We start from the raw sequence: 23,862 nt of genomic DNA, 5'->3' as shown, positions 1-23,862 counted from the left end.
CGCACCCTTTAACGATCTTTGCCGAAACTACATAAATCTCGCGCCGTAGACGATTTGCACGTTCGTCCATCCAACGTGTAACGATATATCGGTAGCAAGATAGTTTCTGTCATTTTTCTTTTTATTTAGACGCGATTAGAATTTATATACTAATATGGACGATATTATATAATGTGGACGAATATCTGTGTGATTGGCATTCTGTCTGTGATTGGAATTAGTGCACATTCTGCTTCCGACGAAGGTAAGTGAGAGTCGAACACTTTAACACGAAAATTTGCCAAAGAACGTCGTCATCTTTGTTCACCTAGATTCATATTCACGAACTTCTGGTTTTTAAATAATTAGATTAAACGTTACACTTCTGGCAATCTCTGGTATTTTATACATTTCCTGCTATAAATTGTCTCCTTTTTTTACTTACTTAGAAAAGTCAATGCAACGTTCGATTCGCTACGAGAACGAATTACTTTCGGAATTTTCATTGTCCCTATTTGTCGTGCACTTGACACGACTAAAATTTTGTTCATAATTTTTCTCTTTTTTTTTTTTGATGCGTGAGAAATTATCACGTTAACGCAAACGCCTTGTAGAACTGTCACCATAGCGGATTTCATTGAAATCATCATCGTCCGTATCTTATTTGCCACCCACATCTCTTTGAGACAATTGGCATCCTCAGATTACTTCATTGTACATTGTTAATCAAATTTCAATTACAATTACGATCTACTATTTCCTTATTTTGTCATACCACAATTTTAAGAAACGAACACGTAAGTAGAATAATATTCCACGTATGATGACGGAGAAGAAAACCTTCGTTTTTATAGTAAAATTGTTCCAGTCTACTTTTTGTTGCAAGCATCTCAAATTTTATCGACTGTATGCTTAGTATCTAGATATATTTGTACAAAGAAAGAAAGAGCGATGCTTCTGACGCATCCTGTGTCAGAGTAATTCAGCACGCTGCTAGCAAATATCGTTTCGATTTCACAGTTTTGCCATGGTCCTTGGGAAAAGCCCTGCACGCGAAGAAACTCCCGTACGCGTACCGTGCATCGTATAACTGCAAAAATATAGGCCATTTTCCGGATGTCCACAACTGCAAGCGATTTTATCAGTGTAACAGCTTCTTCGGACTACCTTTTGTTCAAAATGTTTTTGAGTGCGAGAATAATCTGGTATTCTCGATCAGCACAGAAACCTGTGTAACGCCCGAACAGAGCGGCAGATCGGAATGCCAGAAAAGAGTTGCACCACCCGCAAAAGGGAAACCACAACCGCCGGCTTCGCTTCAGAAACCACTGAAGGAAAGTAAATCACCACCTACAAAAGCAAAATTAAAATCAACACCAACGCCAAAACCACAATCACAAACGTCTAGAAAACCGCTAAAGAAGACTGCTATACCACCGTCCCCACAACCTTCTCCGTCATCTTCACCACCATCTCCAAAACCGCAACCAGAACCACAACCGCTGCATTCATTAATTTCCCAACCGCCACAGGATCCTCTAACCTCAGCTGAACTGCAACCGAAAGACGAGTCAAAACCGGGGCCGAAACCAGAAACATCGTTGCTCAGTGTCACTGAACCGCTCGCACAATGGCATCAAGGTATAGTGATCTTCACGATATATGTATTTCCCATTTTCCTATTTTATCATCCTTATGTATCACGCAGTGATTATAACAACCATTTATATCGTTATAAAAAGAAGCTTTCTGCGTGTTGACGCGTTAGAAATAGTTAAATAGTTATGCAGACGCGTTTCTACTATGTTTGAGATTAAGATTTTGGACAAATTGAAGCAAGAGGGTCTTTCTCATCGCCGACTGTGATGGAAATTTTTCTAATTCTTTCATTGATACGTATAAACAATGGTAAAGATAAAAATTGAGCGGTCGGATTCCGATAGCTTAAGAAGAAAAAAAAAAGAAAAATATGTTGAAAAGAGAAAACATCGGTGAATAGTTCGTAATTACTAATTATTGGGAAAATATTATACACGGCTGCACTGCATCGTATCACTGAATGGTACGCAGCAATGATATAATACGAAAGTGTGCAACAAACGGATACTGATCTGATAATCATAGCTTAAACTGAAGCACCATGAGACAATATTTTACATTTATCACTACGGACTGAACCAAGGATAAAATATGCTTCATCCCTTGATAGAGCTTTCGATTGATTCGCTTGTTCGTGTGCATCAATTTTAATGCTTTTGTAATATATGATCAATTCTACTATTTCACTACGCACAGAATCCAAACACTAGATATGTGGTATATACTATCTTTTTTATAGAATCATCGAACTAGAAATTTAAATTGTCTGTCGAAGGGTGATAGTAGTATAATTCCAGTTGCACTTTTATTATAGCACGTTGATGTTTATAAATCAGGTTAATTGCCTAGCTAAAATACATCCTGCCAAAAATAAGTGTCCGAATATTATTGAACGGTAGTGTATTTTGAAAGTTATTGTAACCTCGTATTCGATGAAGCTATCGTGACGCATCGCGACGTTTGTGTCCGTAAATTTATACGACGCAATCAGAAATACAAAGATTTTTATCGTTTATAGATTATTACTATGACGATTCATCTCAGTGTAATTCAAATTTTCACAGCTTCAAAACCCAACTCTGCAATTTTGAAACCCAATGGCACAGCTCTGGAACCCAATGCCACAACTGTGAAACCCACTGCCAAAACTTTAGAATCCACCGCCATAACTTTGGAGCGCAAAGACCTAACACCGGAACCTATCGCCACAACTTTGGAATCAATCGCCAAAGCTTTGAAACCTACCACTACAATTTTAAAACCCAACATCACAGAAGATACATCTCAAACAATTTTGCAAATTAACAAATCTACAGTTGGAACCTCGAATCCAAACATCACAAAAGACATACCGGAACAAACTCCTGAAATCGAGAAGCCTGTCATTCCTGATACGAAAGCCAACGTGACAAAAGGGCTCTTTGGACAAATTTCTAAAGCTGTGGAAACCGTCGACGTAACTTCGCAACCCAGCATCACAGAAAACATATCTGAACAAGTTCCTGAAACCGAGGGAGCCATCGTCGCAAATTCCAAACCCAACATCACAGAGGGTATAACTGAACAGAACCCTGAACTCGATAAACCTATCGTCGCAGTTGTGAAACCAAATATCACGAAAAAGATAGTTGAAAAAATTCCTGAAATTGTGAAATCTACCGTCAAAACTACGTCACCCACAATCCCGGAAGACATACGTCAACAAATTCCTAAAATCGATAAACCTGTCATCGCAACTTCAACACCTACAGCCATAGAGAGTATATCTGAACAAGTTCCTGAAAGCGAGAAACCCGTCATTTCAGATATGAAACCCAACGTCACAAAAGGGCTATTTGGACAAAGTTATGAAACTGTGCAATCTGCCGTCAGAACTTCGACACCTATCATTACAGACGAGCTACTTAAAGAAATTACTGAAATTGAAGAACACGCCACCGGGACTTTGAAATTGAACGTTACAGAGGACGTACCTGAACAAATTCCTGAAATTGAGCAACTTGTCGACAGAACTTCGGAGCCCAACATCACAGAGGAAATATCTGAAAAAATTCCTAAAATTGAGGACGCCGTTGACGGAAATTCGCAACCTAACATCACAGAGGCCATAACTGAACAAGTTCCTAAATCTAAGAAAATCGACGACGCAACATCGATTCTCAACATCACAGAGGGAATGTCTGAAAAACTTCCTGAAATTGAGGAAGCCGTCGACGGAAATTCGCAACCTAACATCACAGAGGCCATAACTGAACAAGTTCCTAAATCTAAGAAAATCGACGACGCAACATCGATTCTCAACATCACAGAGGGAATGTCTGAAAAACTTCCTGAAATTGAGGAAGCCGTCGACGGAAATTCGCAACCTAACATCACAGAGGGCATATCTGAACATATGCCTCAATCTGAAGAAGCCATCAACGCAACTTCGAAACCCAACATCGCAGAGGGAATAACTGAACAGAGTCCTCAATCGAAAGAAGCCACCCACGAAACTTTGATCCCCAACATCCCAGAGGGAATATCTGAAAAAATTCCTGAAATTGAGAAAGCTGTCGATGGAACTTTAGCACCTAATATTACAGGGAGCATATCTGAACAGACTCCTCGATCTAAAGAAGCAGACCACGAAACTTCGATGCCCAACATCACAGAGGGAATATCTGAAAAAATTCCTGAACGTGGGGAAGCTGTCGAAGGAACTTCGGAGCCCAATATAATAGAAGGTCTATTTGGAGGGATTGTTGGATCGGAGAAACCTGCAGTCGGAACTTCGAACCCCAAAAACACAGACGGTACATCTGACAAAATTCCTGAAATTGAGAAAGCTGTCGAAGGAACTTTAGCACCTAACATCACAGAGGAAATATCTGAACAGTCTTCTCAATCTAAAGAAGCCACCCACGATACTATGATCCCCAACATCCCAGCGGGAATATCTGAAAAAATTCCTGTAATTGAGAAAGCTGTCGATGGAACTTTAGCACCTAATATTACAGGGGGCATATCTGAACAGACTCCTCGATCTAAAGAAGCCGACCACGAAACTTCGATGCCCAACATCACAGAGGGTATATCTGAAAAACTTCCTGAATTTGAGGAAGCTGTCGATGTAACTTTAGCACCTAACATCACAGAGGTCATATCTGAACAGACTTCTCAATCTAAAGAAGCCAACCACGAAACTTCGATGCCCAATATCACAGAGGGAATATCTGAAAAAATTCCTGAAAATGGGGAAGCTGTCGATGGAACTTCGGAGCACAACATAATAGAAGGGCTATTTGGAGAGGAAGCCGTCGACGGAAATTCGCAACCTAACATCACAGAGGCCATAACTGAACAAGTTCCTAAATCTAAGAAAATCGACGACGCAACATCGATTCTCAACATCACAGAGGGAATGTCTGAAAAACTTCCTGAAATTGAGGAAGCCGTCGACGGAAATTCGCAACCTAACATCACAGAGGCCATAACTGAACAAGTTCCTAAATCTAAGAAAATCGACGACGCAACATCGATTCTCAACATCACAGAGGGAATGTCTGAAAAACTTCCTGAAATTGAGGAAGCCGTCGACGGAAATTCGCAACCTAACATCACAGAGGCCATAACTGAACAAGTTCCTAAATCTAAGAAAATCGACGACGCAACATCGATTCTCAACATCACAGAGGGAATGTCTGAAAAACTTCCTGAAATTGAGGAAGCCGTCGACGGAAATTCGCAACCTAACATCACAGAGGGCATATCTGAACATATGCCTCAATCTGAAGAAGCCATCAACGCAACTTCGAACCCCAACATCGCAGAGGGAATAACTGAACAGAGTCCTCAATCGAAAGAAGCCACCCACGAAACTTTGATCCCCAACATCCCAGAGGGAATATCTGAAAAAATTCCTGAAATTGAGAAAGCTGTCGATGGAACTTTAGCACCTAATATTACAGGGGGCATATCTGAACAGACTCCTCGATCTAAAGAAGCCGACCACGAAACTTCGATGCCCAACATCACAGAGGGTATATCTGAAAAACTTCCTGAATTTGAGGAAGCTGTCGATGTAACTTTAGCACCTAACATCACAGAGGTCATATCTGAACAGACTTCTCAATCTAAAGAAGCCAACCACGAAACTTCGATGCCCAATATCACAGAGGGAATATCTGAAAAAATTCCTGAAAATGGGGAAGCTGTCGATGGAACTTCGGAGCACAACATAATAGAAGGGCTATTTGGAGAAATTGTTGGATCGGAGAAACCTGCAGTCGGAACTTCGAACCCCAAAATCACAGAGGGTACATCTGAAAAAATTCCTGAAATTGTGGAAGCTGCCGAAGGAACTTTTGCACCTAACATCACACAGGGAATATCTGCACAGACTTCTCAATCTAAAGAAGCCGACCACGAAACTTCGATACCCAACATCACAGAGGCAATATCTGAAAAAATTCCTGAACGTGGGGAAGCTGTCGATGGAACTTCGGAGCCCAATATAATAGAAGGGCTATTTGGAGGGATTGTTGGATCGGAGAAACCTGCAGTCGGAACTTCGAATCCCAAAATCACAGAGGGTATATCTGAAAAGGTTCCTGAATTGGAGGAAGCTGTCGATGGAACTTCGGCATCTAACATCACAGAGGGCACATCTGTACAGACTCCTCAATCTAAAGAAGCCGCCCACGAAACTTCGATCCCCAACATCTCGCAGGGAATATCTGAAAAAGTTCCTGAATTAGAGGAAGCTATCGATGGAACTTTGGCACCTAATATTACAGGGGGAATATCTGAACAGATTCCTCAATCTGAAGAAGCCATCAACGGAACTTCGAACCCCAACATCGCAGGGGGCATATCTGAACAGACTACTCAATCTAAAGAAGCCGCCCACGAAGCTTCGATCCCCAACATCCCGGTGGGAATATCTGAAAAAATTCCTGAAATGGAGGAAGCTATCGATGGAACTTTAGCACCTAATATTACAGGGAGCATATCTGAACAGATTCCTCAATTTGAAGGAGCCATCAATGGAACTTCGAACCCGAACATCGCAGGGGGTATATCTGAACAGACTCCTCAATCTAAGGAAGCCGCCCACGAAACTTCGATCCCCAACATCCCGCAGGGAATATCTGAAAAAGTTCCTAAAATTGAGGAAGCCGTTAACGGAACTTCAAAACCCAACATTACAGAAAACATATCTGAACAAATTCCTGAAGTGGAGGAGCCTGTCATTGAAACTTCGCAACCTAACATCACAGGAGTACTATATGATGATGTTACTGAAGCGGGCAGAGAGAATGCCACGAATGTTGCGTTATCGATAACCCCGGTTTCCTTGCCCAAGGGAATCAATGAACAACAAGATTGTGTCAAAGAGGGTTTCTTCCCTGATTCCGAGGATTGTTCGAAATTTTATAGATGCGTACTATACGGAGATTCGTTGGTTAGGTACCAGTTCTCTTGTCCCTTTGGAACGTTTTGGGACGATCAGCTGGAAACTTGCAATTTCCCAAAGAGAATTAAGTCCAAGGGTTTATGCAAACGTCGGATGTACGCTGCATCGCTAGTACCTGAATTTTCAAAGTTCAAAATTGAAGACAGTCCTGATATTGGCAATCTAAGCGTAGATAGGTTCTGTGTCATTTGTCCAAGTGGTTTTCGGCGACATCCGAATTTCTGCAATATATTTTATCAGTGTGTTAATAACGACGATATGATGGTGAATATTATACCGTTTGCGTGTCCAAGAGGCTCCGTCTTTGACGAGGAAAAATTGTTGTGCTCATCAGGAACAGACGATTGCGCGAAAGTTTCACTTCACAAACTACCTGATTCGATTACAATCGTAAGCATCTCTATTTTGCTTTTCTCTTTTCTCTAAAATATGCACGATGAAATATGATTCACAAATGTATTTGAACACTTATAGAAGACTTTCATAAATATGTGTATATGTATTACGTTATACATGAATCGCCATAATGAGACCTAACTATTATAATTGTATTGATAAAAGTTGAGGTTAATCTTCGTTTTGAGGCACATCGAATTTCCATTTCTTTTTAATCAAAATTTGTATCTCGTTTCTGATGTGTAGAACCCAGGAATACTAGTTTGAAAGCTTCCTAGAGCTAGTTTGAAAGAAGTTTATTATTTTAAAAGTTGCATGCATATAGGTTTATCCATATTGCATATAAAGTTTATGCTATTGCTTTAGTCGTATCTCATTATTAGACTGCGGATTTTTATGCATTTATTTTAAAGTACAAAAGTGTACAGAACGCATAGAATATGTTTATATATATAAAATAGCCGAAATATAGTAGTCGTTACAATTGTAATAAGTAAAATAATTGTCTCTCTAAGTAAGTTCGTAATTGTATGCATAGAAAAATATGAATTTGCAGAAATATCCGCAGTTTACCTATTACAGGGTTAATGAAATTTCAAAATATTTCATATAATACACACGATATGTACATAAATATGTTCTATGGTAGATGTTTAAATACTTTCGTGAGTCACTAAATGTATTTCTCGTACTTACCACTTCTCTTGTTTTTCCAGATAAACCGCTTAAATAAGGCATTATGTACAAGCGAGGGTCGGTTCCCATATGATGAACCTTGTTCAAGCAAATATTTCAAATGTATACGTAACGAACGAGGAGCACTCGAAGGATATCTACTAGATTGTCCGTCGAAATATGCGTACTCACCAGTTTCGGGTAATTGCGTACCTTCAGAGACATATCCATATTGCGCAAACTATTATTAAATTAACGATAATATTGAATCTTAATCACTTTTTAATTTTACACTTGTCGCAATTTGGTGATTGCTGTAACGTGTTGGAGTTTAAAAATATCTACTTTTTGACTCAAATTTAATAGTTTTTATATATTTTGTCCATTTAATATATTTTATGTTATTTTATTATAATTACGATTACGCTTGCGTTGCGCTCAACGAGATCCGATATATCGATATACGTACAGCCGAGGTATCGACATATCCATGAATCTATAGCATTAGATACATGATTTCACTTAGTTGAATACTTACCACAACGTCAACATGTTTTATAAGTTTCATAAGTAATTTATAGTTTCTTAAATAAAAAATGCAATGAACACGTTACCGTGAGATTTACTGAAATCAATATAAAGAGCGATGACTTCCAATTAATAACGCATTTTAACAATATAGAACATAACCTATAAATTGTTGCTCCAAGATAATTTAAGCTTATAGAGATTAAGTACGAAATTGGTTGATAGCGGTCACCTTTATATTCCATTGTTCGAAAGAATTTCTTTAAGAGGCATTAAGCAGCAGGAAAACTAACAATGTATGTGGTGCAATGTTCTGGTTTCTTATCAAAACAACTGAGTTCGAATTGCATTCGGAATGGAACCAGGTTAGCATCTTCTTTTGGTCAGTACGAGAACTGTGGAAGATTTTGTGAATATCGCAATAGAATAGCATTGTGGTTGAAACAACAAAGCGGTCAGGTAGCCAAAGCTTGTGCCAGGCAGTTTGAATTCATTGCTGCACAACGTATTCGAAGGAGCTTGCAGATATTTCATTTATATACACGAATATGGGACGAGGTAGCACTTAAGGAATTTATGAAAAATTGGAAACGTCGTACAATGAGGAATGCTAGACATTTTCTAACGAGCAGCATTGGTGTAACTGTGTACAATTGGGACTGTGAAAGAATAAACGAAGAAGAACTCAACAGGTATAGTAGATGGTACTTTGCAAATTAATAGCTTCGCAACAATTAGAAGGCTCCAATATGTATATTGTATTTATTGAGAATAAAAACAGGTATAGGTTTCGTATCTAAAAATACAGAAATTTATTGCTCAAAATATTAGTTGATTATAAATTTACAACACAGTTGAAGAAGTGATCTGATTTTAATTAATTTTTAGTTGATTTTTGTTGTTAGTCTATCAAATATTTGAGTGGAACTAATTGTTTATTGCAGTTGCCTTTCAGTTTCTTTTTCCTCTTTTATATCTCTTTTTAAGTTGTTAATTAGGGAAAACAAGTTAATTTGTTACTAGAATTGTTATTCTCTTAAATATAATAACTATATTTGTAAATCCCATATATCTTATGCATTACTTGATTTGTGATAAAGATAAATAATCACAGTTGATTTTATTACGTTTTTTTACTAACTTATTAACTTTGAACATCAGAACTTTTAAGAGAAAACTTAATTAACAGATTAAGAATTACAAATCCATCAAAATGTTCCATTAACATTGGTTATTTTATCTTTTATGCTTATTAGCTGTAGACAGGATATCGAAAAAATTCACAAATTAAGGGACATTACAATTATTTGCCCAAAATGTCACCTAAGAATTATGATAGATGCTCAGCAACCTGGCATAAAATATTGCACATGCTATGGCAATAAATTTAATGCTACTTCCAATCAAGATCGTACGTAATATTTGGTTCTTTTGAACATCAGTTTGTCTATTGGTGAACATATCTTTAACTGATAAACTCCTTTTTTGATTTCAGCGGAGGGATGGAGACCGTACATAGAACGGCAAGACATGCTCATTTGGAGGAGGGAAGAACCAAACTCTGGAGGATTATTTGCATATAAAGTATATGGTACATTTTCGGATGTTACTGCTGAAGACTTTCTGCAAACCCAGATAGATCTGGATTACAGGAAGAAGTGGGATTTAACTGCCCGAGAATTAAAAATTATAGATACAGACCCAAAATTGGAAAAGTCTGTTGATAATGGTACTGATGTTATATATTGGGAAACGATATGGCCAGTATGTAATAACTCACGCAATGTGAGAACTATTTATAACACTGATCACCCAATCTTATTGTTTAAATTTTAACACTCTGTTATGTTTAATTTTAGAGATTATTTACAAACAGAGACTATGTATATCAACGACGATGGATTATGGACAAAGAAAAACAGTTAATCGTAATTATAAGTAAAGTAACAGAACATCCTAATGCACCTGCCAAACCAGGAATATACAGGTATCATAAGTATCTTGGTCATTTTTGCTCATTTTTTACAACGTAGATGCTACATATACAGAATAATATATATATATATATATATATATATATATATATATATATATATACACACACACACACACACGCGCGCGCGCGCGCGCCCGCGCATGTATATGTCACTTGATCGGTATTTTTTAGTTTAATATTTCATTATGGAATCACCTAGCTCGATAAAAGTACATACTTGGATTGCCAATATTATAAAAGTAAATGTAAAAGTAGGAGAAAAGTTTTAATGGATTCTTTGCTATTATTAAATAATCTGATCTGTGTATACATAACAGGGTCACAACATATTGGTCGTACATGGTGATAAGGCCTTATACAGAACTCCATCAACCAGGCATCGAATTTGGATTGACCTACTTTGATGATCCTGGTGTGAATATTCCATCTGCTATTACTGCATGGGTTGCAATGTCAGGTATTACAGAAAATAGGGAAACGAAGACAAACTCCACTTTTTTATATTACAACTTATCTTTGTATTTATAAATCCCTAGGATTGCCAGACTTTTTAATTCGTATGAGGCAAGCGTCGAAAAATTATCAAAATTATAAATCTGCAAAAGAGAGTACAAATATTTCTAATGCTACTCATATTTCTTCGAGCGACGAGAATGTTTCTAAGCGAAACGCGGAGGAAGATAACATACAAAACGATAAAGAGACTGAAATAGTGAGCGAAAGAGATACGATGGAATGTCATCTTGTTGAAGAAATCGAGACTTTGACGTTCCCAGAAACGCAAGAATGCGACGAGAGCGACGAAGATATAGATAGTACAGCAGATACAACCGACGAAGGCAGGAGCTTATTACGTTATTTTTTTTTTACAAAGTTATTTGTCTGACAAATAATTGCAATATATTTGAAATAATGAAATTGGTTTTGGCCAATAGAAAGTCTGTAACATGACGTTGTACGGGCAGAATGGTAATGTAACGACCGCGATCGCGATACAAAGATACAGGTACGAATGAGTGGATACATTGGATCACCGGGGTTGCATCGAAGATGATACCGAACACGAAATGTGCTTTTATCAAATTAGAAGAATTTTGGAAATTGACAAGTAGCGTTTTGTTTTTGTGGTATTCTTTATTGCAACAAACACGAGACTGATCATATTCGTAGTTAGTTTCATTTACGCTATTCATTGTATAGTACAAAAGAAAAATATAGGAAGAAGAATGTATTCAGTCGTAAAAAAATGTAAGGTAAATTACAATTTGTACATGATCTTTTTGTCTACATAATTTTACACAGCCAAAATGCTATGTTGTATTTATGTACACTGGGGGTAGTGAAAATATAAATAGTTGCATAAAATATGGAGAATTAATTTTCTATAAGTTCATATATCTGAATTTGTTATGTACAGTTATATATATGTGTGTCTATATAATGAAATCGATTCACATTCATTACTTATATAAATTGTAAATAATCTGTGCAATGTAACATACATCTTAATGTAGTACACATCTTAATATAATACACAATAATCTAGTATATTATATAAGACGTTTGCAATATTATGTAAAAGAAGCATGTAAATGTTTTATATTTTAACATTTCGTACCAATCTCAGGAGAAAATATCGTGGAAACAAAGCTTTGTATTGTGTACTTGAAATTGTTCAACAACTTTGTTCCCATCTGTGTATTACCTCCATTTAAAAATACTGTGTTTCAGGTATTTCTACCTCAATACAACTTTTTGATATTAAAAGGACTAGTCTTCTACACTATGTCCTCTGTTATGACACTACTCAAAAATGTATCACCTTCCTCGTCGATTTGAAAATAAATTTCCTCTGGTAATTGTTTTGGTTGAGATTTAAAACCAAAACAGTCTGGATCATGACATTTCTGATATATCATTTTATTTTTTAAATTTACGATCCATAAAACATTGTTACTTTTATGACACCTGCCAATATTTTCACAGTACCTATTAGCAAAAAAAAAGTAATATTTGCTTTTTACGATTATCATTGCACAACCGAAGGGAGGGGGGGGGGATTTTTCATGTAAAAAAGTAGATCAAAACATAGAATAAAATGTGTTCACATGAGACTTCCTTTATAGGAAAATACAAATTTTTAAAAAATTCGTTAAGCAAGCATGCATTTATATAGCAACAACCCACTTCTTTATTTGTGCTCAATCTGATGAGTCACCACTATTACTATTTATCGTTATAAACGACGTCAATCAAGACTTGGTATCATTCTAAATACATACCATCATAAATAATTTATTTATATTAATTATTTACATAACACTGAAAATATTGCCCTTGATATATATAGAATTGAATCTGTAGACTACTTGTATAGTGAATTACAATTACATGAATTGATAATAATTGATGTGTTTAAATTCTTCATTTCTTCCAATGATTCTGTGATACATATTTATTAGATAATGACGATTTCGGTTATTTTTAAAATGAGCTATTTTTATTACGATATATATAAAAATAAAGAATAAAGCGGTAATACTATGCTTATTTAATTCACTGAGCAACAATCTGGCTGCAACATCATGGATGATATTTCCAGCACTTTGTAAGTTACTAGAATAATCTAAGTACTGAAACTTATGGCATGAATTGAAATTATACTAATTTTATATTCACATATACTGTACTTATAAATACAAAAATGAATAAGCACAGCTAATCAGAATTAGTGAATGAAATAATATGTTTCTGAGTATAGGTATTTAACAAATTTCTAAATCTTTTTTGTCCAAAAATGGAGCCACATATGACAAAATTTAATTGTAGATTTTTAACTTACTTTTTTACTTTTTTTTATCGTGATTTTAGAATAATCTGATATAAAAAATTGTAAATACCTGTATCCCACAGTTTCATAGACCAATATTTTTGCATATTCATAATGTTTACATATACGTATCTTTCCAGGAGATATTAAATTGTTAACATATTTATCTAACATTGGAAAGTTTGAACAGGCACTACCACTTTCCTGATAACTGCATTGTTGTACTCTATCCTTAAAACAATTCGTATTTGGTACACAGTTTCCAGACCATTCCAGTAATATCAAGCCTTTCTTCGTATCAAAATACGATATCAAAGAATCTAAAAATATGCTTAATTCGTTATCATTATATGCACTAGAACAAATATATTTACAATCATTTGAGACCACCAGATTTGATTGTTTCCCCCATTTGGTGGATTTATATATTCTAAAATGCCTATTCTTAGTATAAACTGCAGTGTCGACAAACAGTCTTTTTCCTTTCTTTGTTTCAACAATTAATCCTTCAAGTTGCATTCTATCAAAGCAGGTTAAAATATCGTGTTGCTTTTCCTTAGATGAAACATAATCCAAAATATCCATGCATATAGATTTTACCAATCTACCAACATGATAATTATCTCTAAAGGCTACATCTCTAATATTAAATATAACATGTCTGCTAAATTTTTCGTCAGTACTTGAATCTAGATTGATTACGTTGTATCTGTTGCATATTATACGCCAGTGCTTAAGCAAGTACATGCAAAAAATATCAATTAATATATTTGTCATAGACGGTCCATCATGTTCAGAGTTTAGTTCGATCGAATACTCTAAATCCAAATATAATCGACAAGGCTGATTTTCTGGAATTATCTGAATTTAAATGTAAATTTATTGCGTCGTTTCTATGTGTATCTTAAATACCATCAAATGCAACGAAACGTTATCGATAACATACCTCGTAAGAGCATCTTCTTTCTGCCGGGAGATGCTCATAATGCCACCAATATATTTCAGGATGAGCTACTATGAATTTACGATAACCATTACATTCCTGATAAACAAACGTGCAAAGCATATTGTAATCGTTACTCTCTTTCGAAGCTGTGTTAAGCGCATCCACTTGTTTATCAAATTTCATCCAAAAGTCGGGCGGCCCTAAAATGCTTGATGGCATTTTTCGATGCTTCTTCACCCACGTTTTAGATACCTTTCTCTCACAATTTGTTTCTTGTTTTTCCACCTTCTCGACCGTTTCGCTGTCGTAAAATTTCTGAAAATCGATTCCGCTCATGTTTAATTTTAAGTCAAAATTTTAAGAGTACACAACATTTAATCATAGACGCGTAAGCATTAATCAGTAGAGATGGCGGGAACTACTACTTGTGAATTTATGAATGACAGTGATTCGATCGCAATCGTTCCCAATCACATTGATTTTCCACAGTAATTTGTGGTTTTTTGTGATCGCTTCTAATTGGTGGAGGAATGTTTTTTGCACGCATCACATAACCTGTATATTTTACATTAACGACACTAAATGTATATTACGATTTTGAAATCGAGAGGAAGGATTAATATTTTACTCTTTAAGATATAAGATAAAGAAAAGGAAATTGAATTATTTTTAATATCAAATAAAGCAAATTTATTTATATGAAGAAAACGTAACGTAATTTTGAACTAACATTACACGCAAGCTATATTGTAGTATTTTATAAGAAATAATTTAATCAAGATCAAGAAATACTATCGCATTGAATAATTTTACTCAAGATCAAAAAATCGATCGTGAATAAAGTAAGATCACGACCATGATCGTCATTTTGCGACCACTGCTAGAAGTTGATAAATAACTGTTAGTGATTTTGTACGCCATCTTTATGCGCAAACGACAAAGCACTGTTTGGCGCCAAAATATATCCATAAATTAGCCCATCTGTGTGAGACGAAACTGTATGTTGTTTCTCGTGGCTTTTCGTCTATTATTAAGATAGACAAATAAATTAAGAAATATTAGTAACGGAAATATTCTACAAACGCTTCAAATAACAAATAGCAATAAAATGCATAAATAAATATTTTGATATGTGCAATTTTACTACAATTATCGTCCGCTGTGGTACATCTGTAGGAAAAAAATCGCGGCGTTAGTTATATTCATAGAAATCATGTTGTAAATATTTGAAATACAAAGTGGCGTACGACGTGCCGATTGTTTCAGTTACAGAATGGCGATACTTATCAGAGACTGAATTGTTTCAAAATAATTCGCATTCGCATTCAGTGTACTTACTAAGGTACTATCCCCTCTATTTTTTTTATTTTCATCATCATTCGTACGATCATTATTATAGAAGAAGAAGGTTATGTACAAATGATAATAGTTTAAAAATTTAAGGATCTTCGCAGGTAATAGAAGTTCATTTTACTTTTATTTTGCAGTTTTTCAGAAAAGTAAGTTAAAGTCATTTGAAAAAGCAAGGGTTCGAGTTGGTGTTTTATTTACATTGAAATATCAAAGTTGCGGTTAATTAACTAAATACAAGACTGACAAGTAAATGTATTCTCGCTTGTATCTCGAGAAAGGAAGTGGAAATGAAGAAGAGAAGGAAACGATAGTACGATTCATTAGTTACAAAAGATCAATATAATCGCCGTTAACTTCTATACGTTTTTCTTAACGCTTGACAAGTCTTTTCGTCCTGACAGCAAAGGATTCTGCCAGCCTATTTCTGATAAAGTATTTCACCGTTGCCTCGACTTTATCGTTTATCCTGAAACGAATACCTTTCAAGGTCCTCTTCAATTCTGGAAAGAAATGGAGATCCGAAGGTGCCAGACGTGGGCTATAAGACAGTTGCAAAACGACTTTAAATTTCAAACTCGCAAGAGCATCAGGTGTTGTGTTTGCGGTGTGCGGCCGAACGTCGTGCTGCAACGATATCGAATTCCAAAACCGTCATATACGTGTTCGCAAATGTTTTATGATCTTGATATCGTGGCACGCACAGCCGGTAAACGGCGATGAATTTCCACAGGTTTAACGTTTTCCATCTTTAAAAACTCGATCACTGCACGTTTCTTGAATCTCGTTAACGTTGCATCCATTTTCAGTCTCACTTGAAACAATACTGTTGGTGACTGCGTCAAGCAAACTTATCGACACTTGGCATATTTATAAAGGAGGGATGTAGCTATAAAATAAGTGGTCACGCAGAGTTGTAACTCTTTTCTCATTCTCGAGATACAGACGAGAGAGTGTGCATTAGTTATCATGCGACCCTCGTAGGTGTTATCAAGACAAGTGAATTGTTGTCCATACCATGATACGGAACAGTAAAGCCAGCTCGCAAAGAGACCGAGAGAGTAGAATTCAGATATTCACATTCGAGATGAGATCCCGCGGTTCTCGTTAAAAGATATCAGCGACGAAAAGAAAAGAAGCATACGTCATGATGGAGCTGTATACACGAAAAACGAACGGCGTTAGATTATTATTAATCGAAACTGTCGAAGAAAATGCGAGAGGAGGTGAGCGAAGCTTTCGATAGCTATTATCAATCGACGCGATAGAAAATCAGCGATAACACGACACGAGCGTACGAGAGGTGTACTTGGGTGTTTGTGACTGGCTAATGCGGTTCAAGATCATCCAGAGTGTCAGTAGTACTCCTTTCGTTCTCGGCAGTTTGTTTCTTCTTTCGTATCCTCGGGCGGATCTCGCGTCGTGCCACAAGGGGGTTGATACAGGGGACGTGTTAGCGGCGTGAGCCGCGCGGAAATCCATTTTCAGCGATCGCTACTACTTTGATCAATGAAACTCGGATTCTGACTGGAAACTCGGATCGAAACGTATCGTTCGTGGGAATCTTATGGTAGGTACGGAGGGGTTAGCGCCGGAACATTCCAGCAGGAAGCATCCGAGAATAGTTGGAGAGAACTGGTAGGATAGATCGCGTCGCGGTTTCCTTTCTATTAGGATTAGGTCGGGGTCAGGTTTTAATCGAAATATAAAAATATCGAATCGTTCAGCATTGATTCGTTTCGATTGACAGCGCAACGACCGGAAGAAGAAGTTAGAGTGCGAAACGAAGACTTACAAGGAAAAGGATGGATTCGAGCAGGAGAGGAATCGTTGGTCGTGATATTCGCGAAACCGTAGTAGCGAACAAGGGCTCATCGTCGTCGAAACGTTCAGAGCGGTTCACCGATCTCGTTTGAAGGGAAAAGCGTAGGACGTCGCACATAGATGGATACCAATTGGATCGTTGCATTGACGATCGCCTGGCTAATTGGCTGGTGTCCGGTGAATGGAAAAGTGAACTGTCGCGAAGTACAACTTGCCCGCGACTGTGAAGCTCTTTGCAAGAAGAATCAAGACGGTGTGAGTTCATGCGAGTTGAGAGTAGCGGTTCTTCTGCCGGCGGATCCTAGGTTCGATATCGCGTTGCCGAAAGTCCTTCCGGTTCTCGGTAAGTTTCCCTTGTCGTACAGAATCGGCGTTGTTTCTTATGCGACAGTAGCTACGGCATAAGAAAATGTTATTGTAATTATCGTAAACGTATCGGAACAATCTAGAGAGCTTGTTGGTTGTCGGTTGCATTCACAGATTTGGCTGTCTACGAAGCCAGATCGCGAGGACTTCTACCCTACTGGTTGAAATTAAAGTTTCTTCCGCAGGATGATCACTGCGACGCGATGTACGCTCAAAGTGGCGCGATCGATAGCTTCTTGAATTGCGTTCATCTGTTTCTCGGGCCTGCCTGCGATTATTGCGTGGGTAAGTAACGCAGCGATCTATCAGCAGTTTCATAAGCCCACGGGGTTTCGTACGTTCAAGGTTGATGTTTAATTTCAGCGTCTGTTGGCAGAGTGGTGAAATTCTTCGGCTCGCCCTTAATTACCACCGGTGGATTCACCTACGATTTTACGGAAAAGAAGACCGAGTGCAAGGACGAGTACTTTATGACAACTAGAATCGGAAATGTGGCCTTCAGGGATCTCGCCAACTTTTTCGTAGCTTTGATGAATCGGTAAATGAAGGAAGAATTAGCGAACGATTTAATCAACGACAGAACATGTTTAAAAACGATCTAGGTTTAACTCGGACTCGACTAATTTGTAACGTTATCGTAGATACGAATGGCACAAGGTGCATCTGGTGTACGCGACCAGCGGACAGAGTCAGCTTACTGGCAAACACACGTGTCAGTTAATGATGAAGTCCATGGTAGAGTTTATCAAGAAACAGCCAAACTTTACGTTCGGTACGTTCGATGTCGAAACTACCGTTCCCGAATATTACGCAGAGGCGTTGCAATCCCACGTGGGGAAGTCGTACAGTGGTAAGTTTTCCAGACATTTTCGATATTCGCTTTCCATCGTTGACGAGTCCCGCCAAAACTAACCGTCGCTTCTAACTATAAGTGTAAATGTACACGTTTTGACGTGCCTGGCGAATCCGCTGGTCGATGTTATAAACGTTTACGCGAATGATCGCTGAACTACCAATGCGAAAACCATTTCTGCCTCGCTCTTCCCGCTGCGAGTAAACAATAAGTCGATTTTAGATGAAATTCTACGAGAAACAGATGCAACGAAAAGAGACGCGTATCGCGCGTTTCCGCGTATACGCGGTAGCCTAGATAAAAACTTAATTTGACGCGCATTTTTTATCTCGGCGCTTCGACTTTGAGCATACTTTTCGTTATCATGATCGCTCATCGGGGGTGTTACATCGATGTTGTTAAAAGGGAACGTCAACAGTCTCTGCATGGCAACGAAGTAATTTTACCGAAAAACGTTGAACCTATGCCAAGATGAATATGTACGCGAGCATACCTATACGATACGACAAAACGCTTCAGTCGCGTACCTTAACTTTCGTTTCGACAAGAAACGTTCTTCTTGTCTTCGAGAACGTCTTCTCGAAAGGTCAACTTGTTTCGTCGTGCATTGTTTTCGCGATTGTTCGCAATTGTTAGAATTTCTTCATGTTTGATGGAGGATCGAGGAAGGCAGGAATGCGATCGCTGATCTAATTGCCCGTATCAATTAACCGAAGTCACTGTTATCGCATTGTTTCCTGCGTGTTATCACAACTCGTTATCACGAAGCTGAAGCGTTTCTATTATTGCTCTGTTACGGTGCGATATGCGATAGACGCGTCGCAAAGTCTATATTTAAATGTTTTCTTAACAAATAATGTAAAAAGTGCACGCGATCGATATCCATCCAAAGTGTTACAAGGTTCCCTCGATCGATTGCTTTTACTCTGATCGATACTGTCTTTTTTTTTTTACCATTTACCGGTTCGCCAATTAAATCTGCAGAGATATGCGAATTTGCCGTTTCGCGTTTGAACAACGCGGTATGAGTCAGCGGATCCTGTTATGTCCGTCGATAACAAGCGTACCTTTTGTCGATAATTTACGCGTTGTTCTTCGTCCGTCGATAAGACGAGTTGTCTTCTTACTTTCATTCTCTTATTTCCATTTTCTTAATATTTGTTAATTTAAATTTGTCGCTAACCTCAAGTAGATCGTTTAACGTATGATCTATCTGTACTATTCTAAGAAGTCGTCACAGTCACAGGCGATTCTTCATGGATCAATTGCTTGAAAACAGACCGATTTCATCGATGGACTTGCAAATGGAGATTTTGAGAAAAGAAAGGCTTTGTAACGAATGCGCTACGTGATATACAGTGGCAGAGTATGATATAAAAAGAAATCTTTTATGCATATATTCTGTGTGTTATAGGAAACATTTTGCAATTTCGTTAGCGCTGTAACGAGAGCAATCCGAAGATGCATTTAAAAACGTAGAAGTTGCAAGACACGGCAAACATACAATTAGTAAAAATTTAATGCACAGCATGAATAATTGTCTTTAACATATCTGTAATTAGCACTAAAGATGGTCTCGCTAAATATGGTCCACCTGCATGTCTAGATATTTTCATGATCTCTGCCAAGTGTATGGTTGCAATGAATACTTTACAATTTCCATGTATAACTTTGCAAATTGGTTTTAAATTTTACCAATATAATGACATTACACGATAACACCAATATAACAACAGTCGTGCCTCATTACAGTGCTGATGTTTCAAAATACCTCATACAGCATGCACAGTGTATACGTAGAAATTTTCTATCGTCGCTGTACCAAGTTTCAGATCGAGACAAAGAGAAAAAGCCTTTGCAACGACTGTATCATACAATAGTAATACCAATTTTGATTATTAATGTTCGATACTGCGGGCGAGGAGAGCGAGAGCACGCGGAAGTGAAGGGCAGGAGAGGGCGATTGACAGAACGTGGAGGATGTACAAAGTTCAAACGCATGCGTTCCTACCGTTCTCCTACCTATCTTCGCGATCGGCGCAGCAAGGTGCACGTACGAACTTCTATCCTAGTGTTGGAGGGGAAAAGGACGGAAGGAGCGAACAGAGGAAGAGGAAAAGGAAGAGAACGATCGTCCGGCATCGGTGGTGGTCGCGATTCAGAGTAAAGCGGGAGAGCTTTGGAGATTGGCTTGTCAGTTTCATTCGCGCGGTCCAAGCTCGCTCGTTCCGCCCGCGAAGCTTTCCTTTTTTTTCGAAATAACACGCGGTTTTCATTGCGATTCTCTCGAGGCGTTTTAAGAAGATCTCTCTCCCTTTCTCTCTCTCTCTCTCTCTCTCCTGAAACTGTTTTTAAAAAGAAAGGAAGAAAGAAAAAGAGGGAGAACGGTTCTTTTTTCTTAAGTTTTCTTAACTTCTAGTCAACGTTTCGCGATTCGTCCAATTCTCCGTAAACTTGAACTTTTTAAACCCCATAAGTTTCGTTACAACTTGTCATTAACGTTGTACAGAGATTGAGCAATGTACAAAAGAGGTGGTACCGTGGATTATACGTACGCTGGTAGTCATTAAGTTACGCAGTGGTTAACGTTATAAAGACGCGGCATACACTCGTCGAATTACCAGAGAAATGAGAATTCCTAGATAGTCTTACCCAGTTTGTGGGTTAAGTCCGTAGACTTTTCTACGATTCGAACGATGGAACTCGCGTTGGCATGGTTGAATTTCGAAGACTCGGCTCGGCACTAATGCGCGCGCAATCGCTACGACATACAGAGCAGAGGTTGCATCGTGTGCGAAAGGGAACGCATTTCTGTTCGCGATGACACGTTGATCACCATCGATTCGGTGATCAACGATCTCGACACGCGATCGCGAAATTAGCGCCTGAGAATCATACCGTCGGTGGAGGACGTGGACACCTTTGTATCTCTGAGCGAGAAGCAAAAACAGAAAAGGGGTGAAAATGCACGGTCGATCGGCGCTGCGAAGAGACGGCGCGCGAATTCGCGAACAACGAGATTAAACGGACTGGGGCGTGTTGCGCGTCGCGTGCAGGGATGACGAAATTGAAAAAGTAGCGATCGAAACGAGATGCAAAGGCGCGGAAGCGTTACATCGGTGAGGCTGACGCTGTTTTTGACAACGATATGTGCTAGCGCGAGCGCAAATAACACGGTAATCATTCAGTCTGCGAAGTGTATTGAAACGCGACCACGGTTCGAAAAGGAGGTGAGACTGGCAGTGATAGCGCCGGCTGATCCTCGACACGAGCAGAGCATGCCGAGGATACTGCCAGCTGTTCTACTCGCGGTGAAAGCAGTTAGCTCTGCGAAGGGACTTCTACCAGGATGGAACATCACGGTCGATCATCGGGACTCGAAATGCTCCAGCATCCAGGGACCCTTGGCCGCATTCGACTTTTACATCAACCGGACCGCAGGTCGTTCGTCGTTATCTTTCTTTCATTTCCGTAACTTTCTCGAATTTTTCGCCGTACTATTTCAACAACTCGATCTCTCTTTCGGCCCGTTCGAATTCCTGCCGCATTTGCCGAGCAACTCGCTTCGTTCAACGGATCCGATCTTCCTCTCCTTGCTCCTCTCTTCTATTCGATGAATTCTATTCCATCCCGAAATTTGTCTAGTCAAAATAAAGTTTGAATTGGATTTCTCAAAGAAATACCGGTCTTTGCTCCGCTCGACCGATTCGCTTATCGCGGATTCTAAAATTAGAATTGTTTACGCACTCGGCCGTCACCACGTTTTCTCGTACAGTCACCGATCGTTTTATCGTGGAACGCGTTATCGGATGACAACGATCATCCGCTATTCTACAATGACTCGATTCGAGTCGTCCCGGCGGAAATCGACTCGCGCGTCCGCTGCCTCCTCCATTCGAACCATCGTTTGGCGTTAATCGTCGCACGTCTCGCCGTAGACGCTTAGGGTCGTGGCGAACCGCAGAGCGGAAAGGGACCGAACATCGTGCTCGGTTGACGTCATATTACTATAGCTAATTATCAACTACATTCGTGCATTTAACCATCGGCCATCGACCATCGATGCAACAACGACCGAGGTTCATCCTCGGCCACTCAACCGAAAATCTCGCGTTTCTTCCCTTTGTCGAGCCGTGTAATTTGCTAAAGTAAAATTGTCCGCGCAGATTGGATACGTCGTAATTTCACCGCTGTCGTGCAATTTCGATCGAAACCTTTGTTGTTTGTGAAAATCAAGGAACTTCTTGTGTAATTTGATTTTAGGATCGCGAATAGTGCAATTAACATCACTTGACATTTAACTATTCCAGTTAGTAGATTGTACTATGTGTGGTCTACATAGGGTGTCCCACGCAACTTGGCCGAGCTATAACGCGAAAATGGTAGGAGGTGGGAAAAGATTTCAGTAGGAAAAGTTAATTCATTTCTAGCGATGCATCACGCGTTCGTGTGTCTTTTCCGAAAGTGGAAACGTTTCAAAGATTTCACGAGAAAGATTTTCTCTCTACGAGAGGCAGAGGATATTACGGCAGTCGGGTCGGAAAATGATTAGTTTAAAAGATATTTTGATTTCAATGTTTGAAAATCTATCGTATGGAAAACGAGGAAGAACAAGTGTCTTTTAAATTAATACACCTTTTTTGTATTTATACTTCCATTTGATACTTGAAACGCTTCCACCTTCGCCGATAAAAACCCGCACCGCGTGATGCGCCACTCGAAACCGCTTAATTTTTCTTTGTGAATCTTTGCTCGATCTCTTACCAATTTAACGTTACAGCTCGGTGCAATTGCTCGGTCGATCCAGTGGAACTGTATGATCGAAAAGATAAATGTGTTTGGCTATAAATTCAAAAACTTTGGCTGCCAGTTGATTGTAATATCACACAAGTCGCGCAAGAATTATTGCAGAATAGAATGGATGTTCGCGAATGCGAATATCGAGAGAAGATAGAGGCGTTTCAGAATCTTTTAAAAATATAAATCGACAGGGAAACGCAACAAAATTCCGCAGGAGGAATAAGAAACTTTAACGTAAATAATCGCGCGCCCGCTGAAATAC

General features: G+C 38.5%; 4 protein-coding genes across 12 annotated transcripts in view; 3 read left to right on the top strand and 1 right to left on the bottom strand.

The window, feature by feature from the left end:
• Nucleotides 1-41: 41 nt before the first annotated feature.
• Nucleotides 42-8,470, top strand: LOC105680310 (flocculation protein FLO11-like). 2 transcript variants are annotated; one of them, XM_033319029.1, is made up of 7 exons: nt 42-244; nt 1,000-1,620; nt 2,643-4,237; nt 4,445-4,846; nt 5,798-6,166; nt 6,236-7,426; nt 8,149-8,470. In XM_033319029.1, exons 1-7 carry the CDS (start codon nt 172-174, stop codon nt 8,356-8,358), a joined length of 4,461 nt encoding a protein of 1,486 aa, XP_033174920.1. In that variant the 5' UTR covers nt 42-171; the 3' UTR covers nt 8,359-8,470. The 2 variants fall into 2 exon arrangements, with proteins under 2 accessions (XP_033174920.1, XP_033174919.1); XM_033319028.1 differs by having other exon boundaries at nt 2,643-4,846.
• Nucleotides 8,471-8,622: 152 nt separating this feature from the next.
• Nucleotides 8,623-12,295, top strand: LOC100742377 (stAR-related lipid transfer protein 7, mitochondrial). 2 transcript variants are annotated; one of them, XM_012381708.3, is made up of 7 exons: nt 8,623-9,327; nt 9,892-10,046; nt 10,131-10,399; nt 10,495-10,622; nt 10,949-11,088; nt 11,168-11,470; nt 11,567-12,295. In XM_012381708.3, the coding sequence occupies exons 1-7, from the start codon at nt 8,930-8,932 to the stop codon at nt 11,575-11,577; spliced, it is 1,404 nt and encodes a 467-aa protein (XP_012237131.1). In that variant the 5' UTR covers nt 8,623-8,929; the 3' UTR covers nt 11,578-12,295. The 2 variants fall into 2 exon arrangements, with proteins under 2 accessions (XP_012237131.1, XP_003486916.1); XM_003486868.4 differs by having other exon boundaries at nt 8,930-9,327; nt 11,168-12,295.
• LOC100742503 (DNA-directed primase/polymerase protein) lies at nt 11,924-15,318 on the bottom strand. Its single transcript, XM_033319053.1, has 3 exons — nt 14,408-15,318; nt 13,532-14,322; nt 11,924-12,620 (listed from the first exon to the last, which is right to left on the bottom strand). The coding sequence occupies exons 1-3, from the start codon at nt 14,741-14,743 to the stop codon at nt 12,410-12,412; spliced, it is 1,338 nt and encodes a 445-aa protein (XP_033174944.1). The 5' UTR covers nt 14,744-15,318; the 3' UTR covers nt 11,924-12,409.
• Nucleotides 13,143-23,862, top strand: part of LOC100742253 (atrial natriuretic peptide receptor 1-like) — a 37,737-nt gene continuing 27,017 nt past the window's right edge. For 2 of the 7 annotated variants that reach the window (XM_033319030.1, XM_012381704.3), the window contains exons 1-5: nt 13,143-13,239; nt 17,508-17,924; nt 18,062-18,232; nt 18,311-18,485; nt 18,589-18,797. In XM_033319030.1, coding sequence (XP_033174921.1) covers nt 17,702-17,924; nt 18,062-18,232; nt 18,311-18,485; nt 18,589-18,797 — 778 coding nt within the window. In that variant the 5' untranslated portion in view covers nt 13,143-13,239; nt 17,508-17,701. Of the gene's footprint in view, nt 13,240-16,750; nt 17,328-17,507; nt 17,925-18,061; nt 18,233-18,310; nt 18,486-18,588; nt 18,798-20,998; nt 22,242-23,862 lie in introns of those variants that run through there. The other 5 variants (XM_012381703.3, XM_003486867.4, XM_033319031.1 and 2 more) reach the window with 5 other exon arrangements.

This window comes from Bombus impatiens, unplaced genomic scaffold, assembly GCF_000188095.3.
Source record: "Bombus impatiens unplaced genomic scaffold, BIMP_2.2 scf_0135, whole genome shotgun sequence".
In the NCBI taxonomy this organism is placed as follows: Eukaryota; Metazoa; Arthropoda; class Insecta; order Hymenoptera; family Apidae; genus Bombus; species Bombus impatiens.
This window is presented reverse-complemented; position numbering and strand designations above follow the sequence as displayed.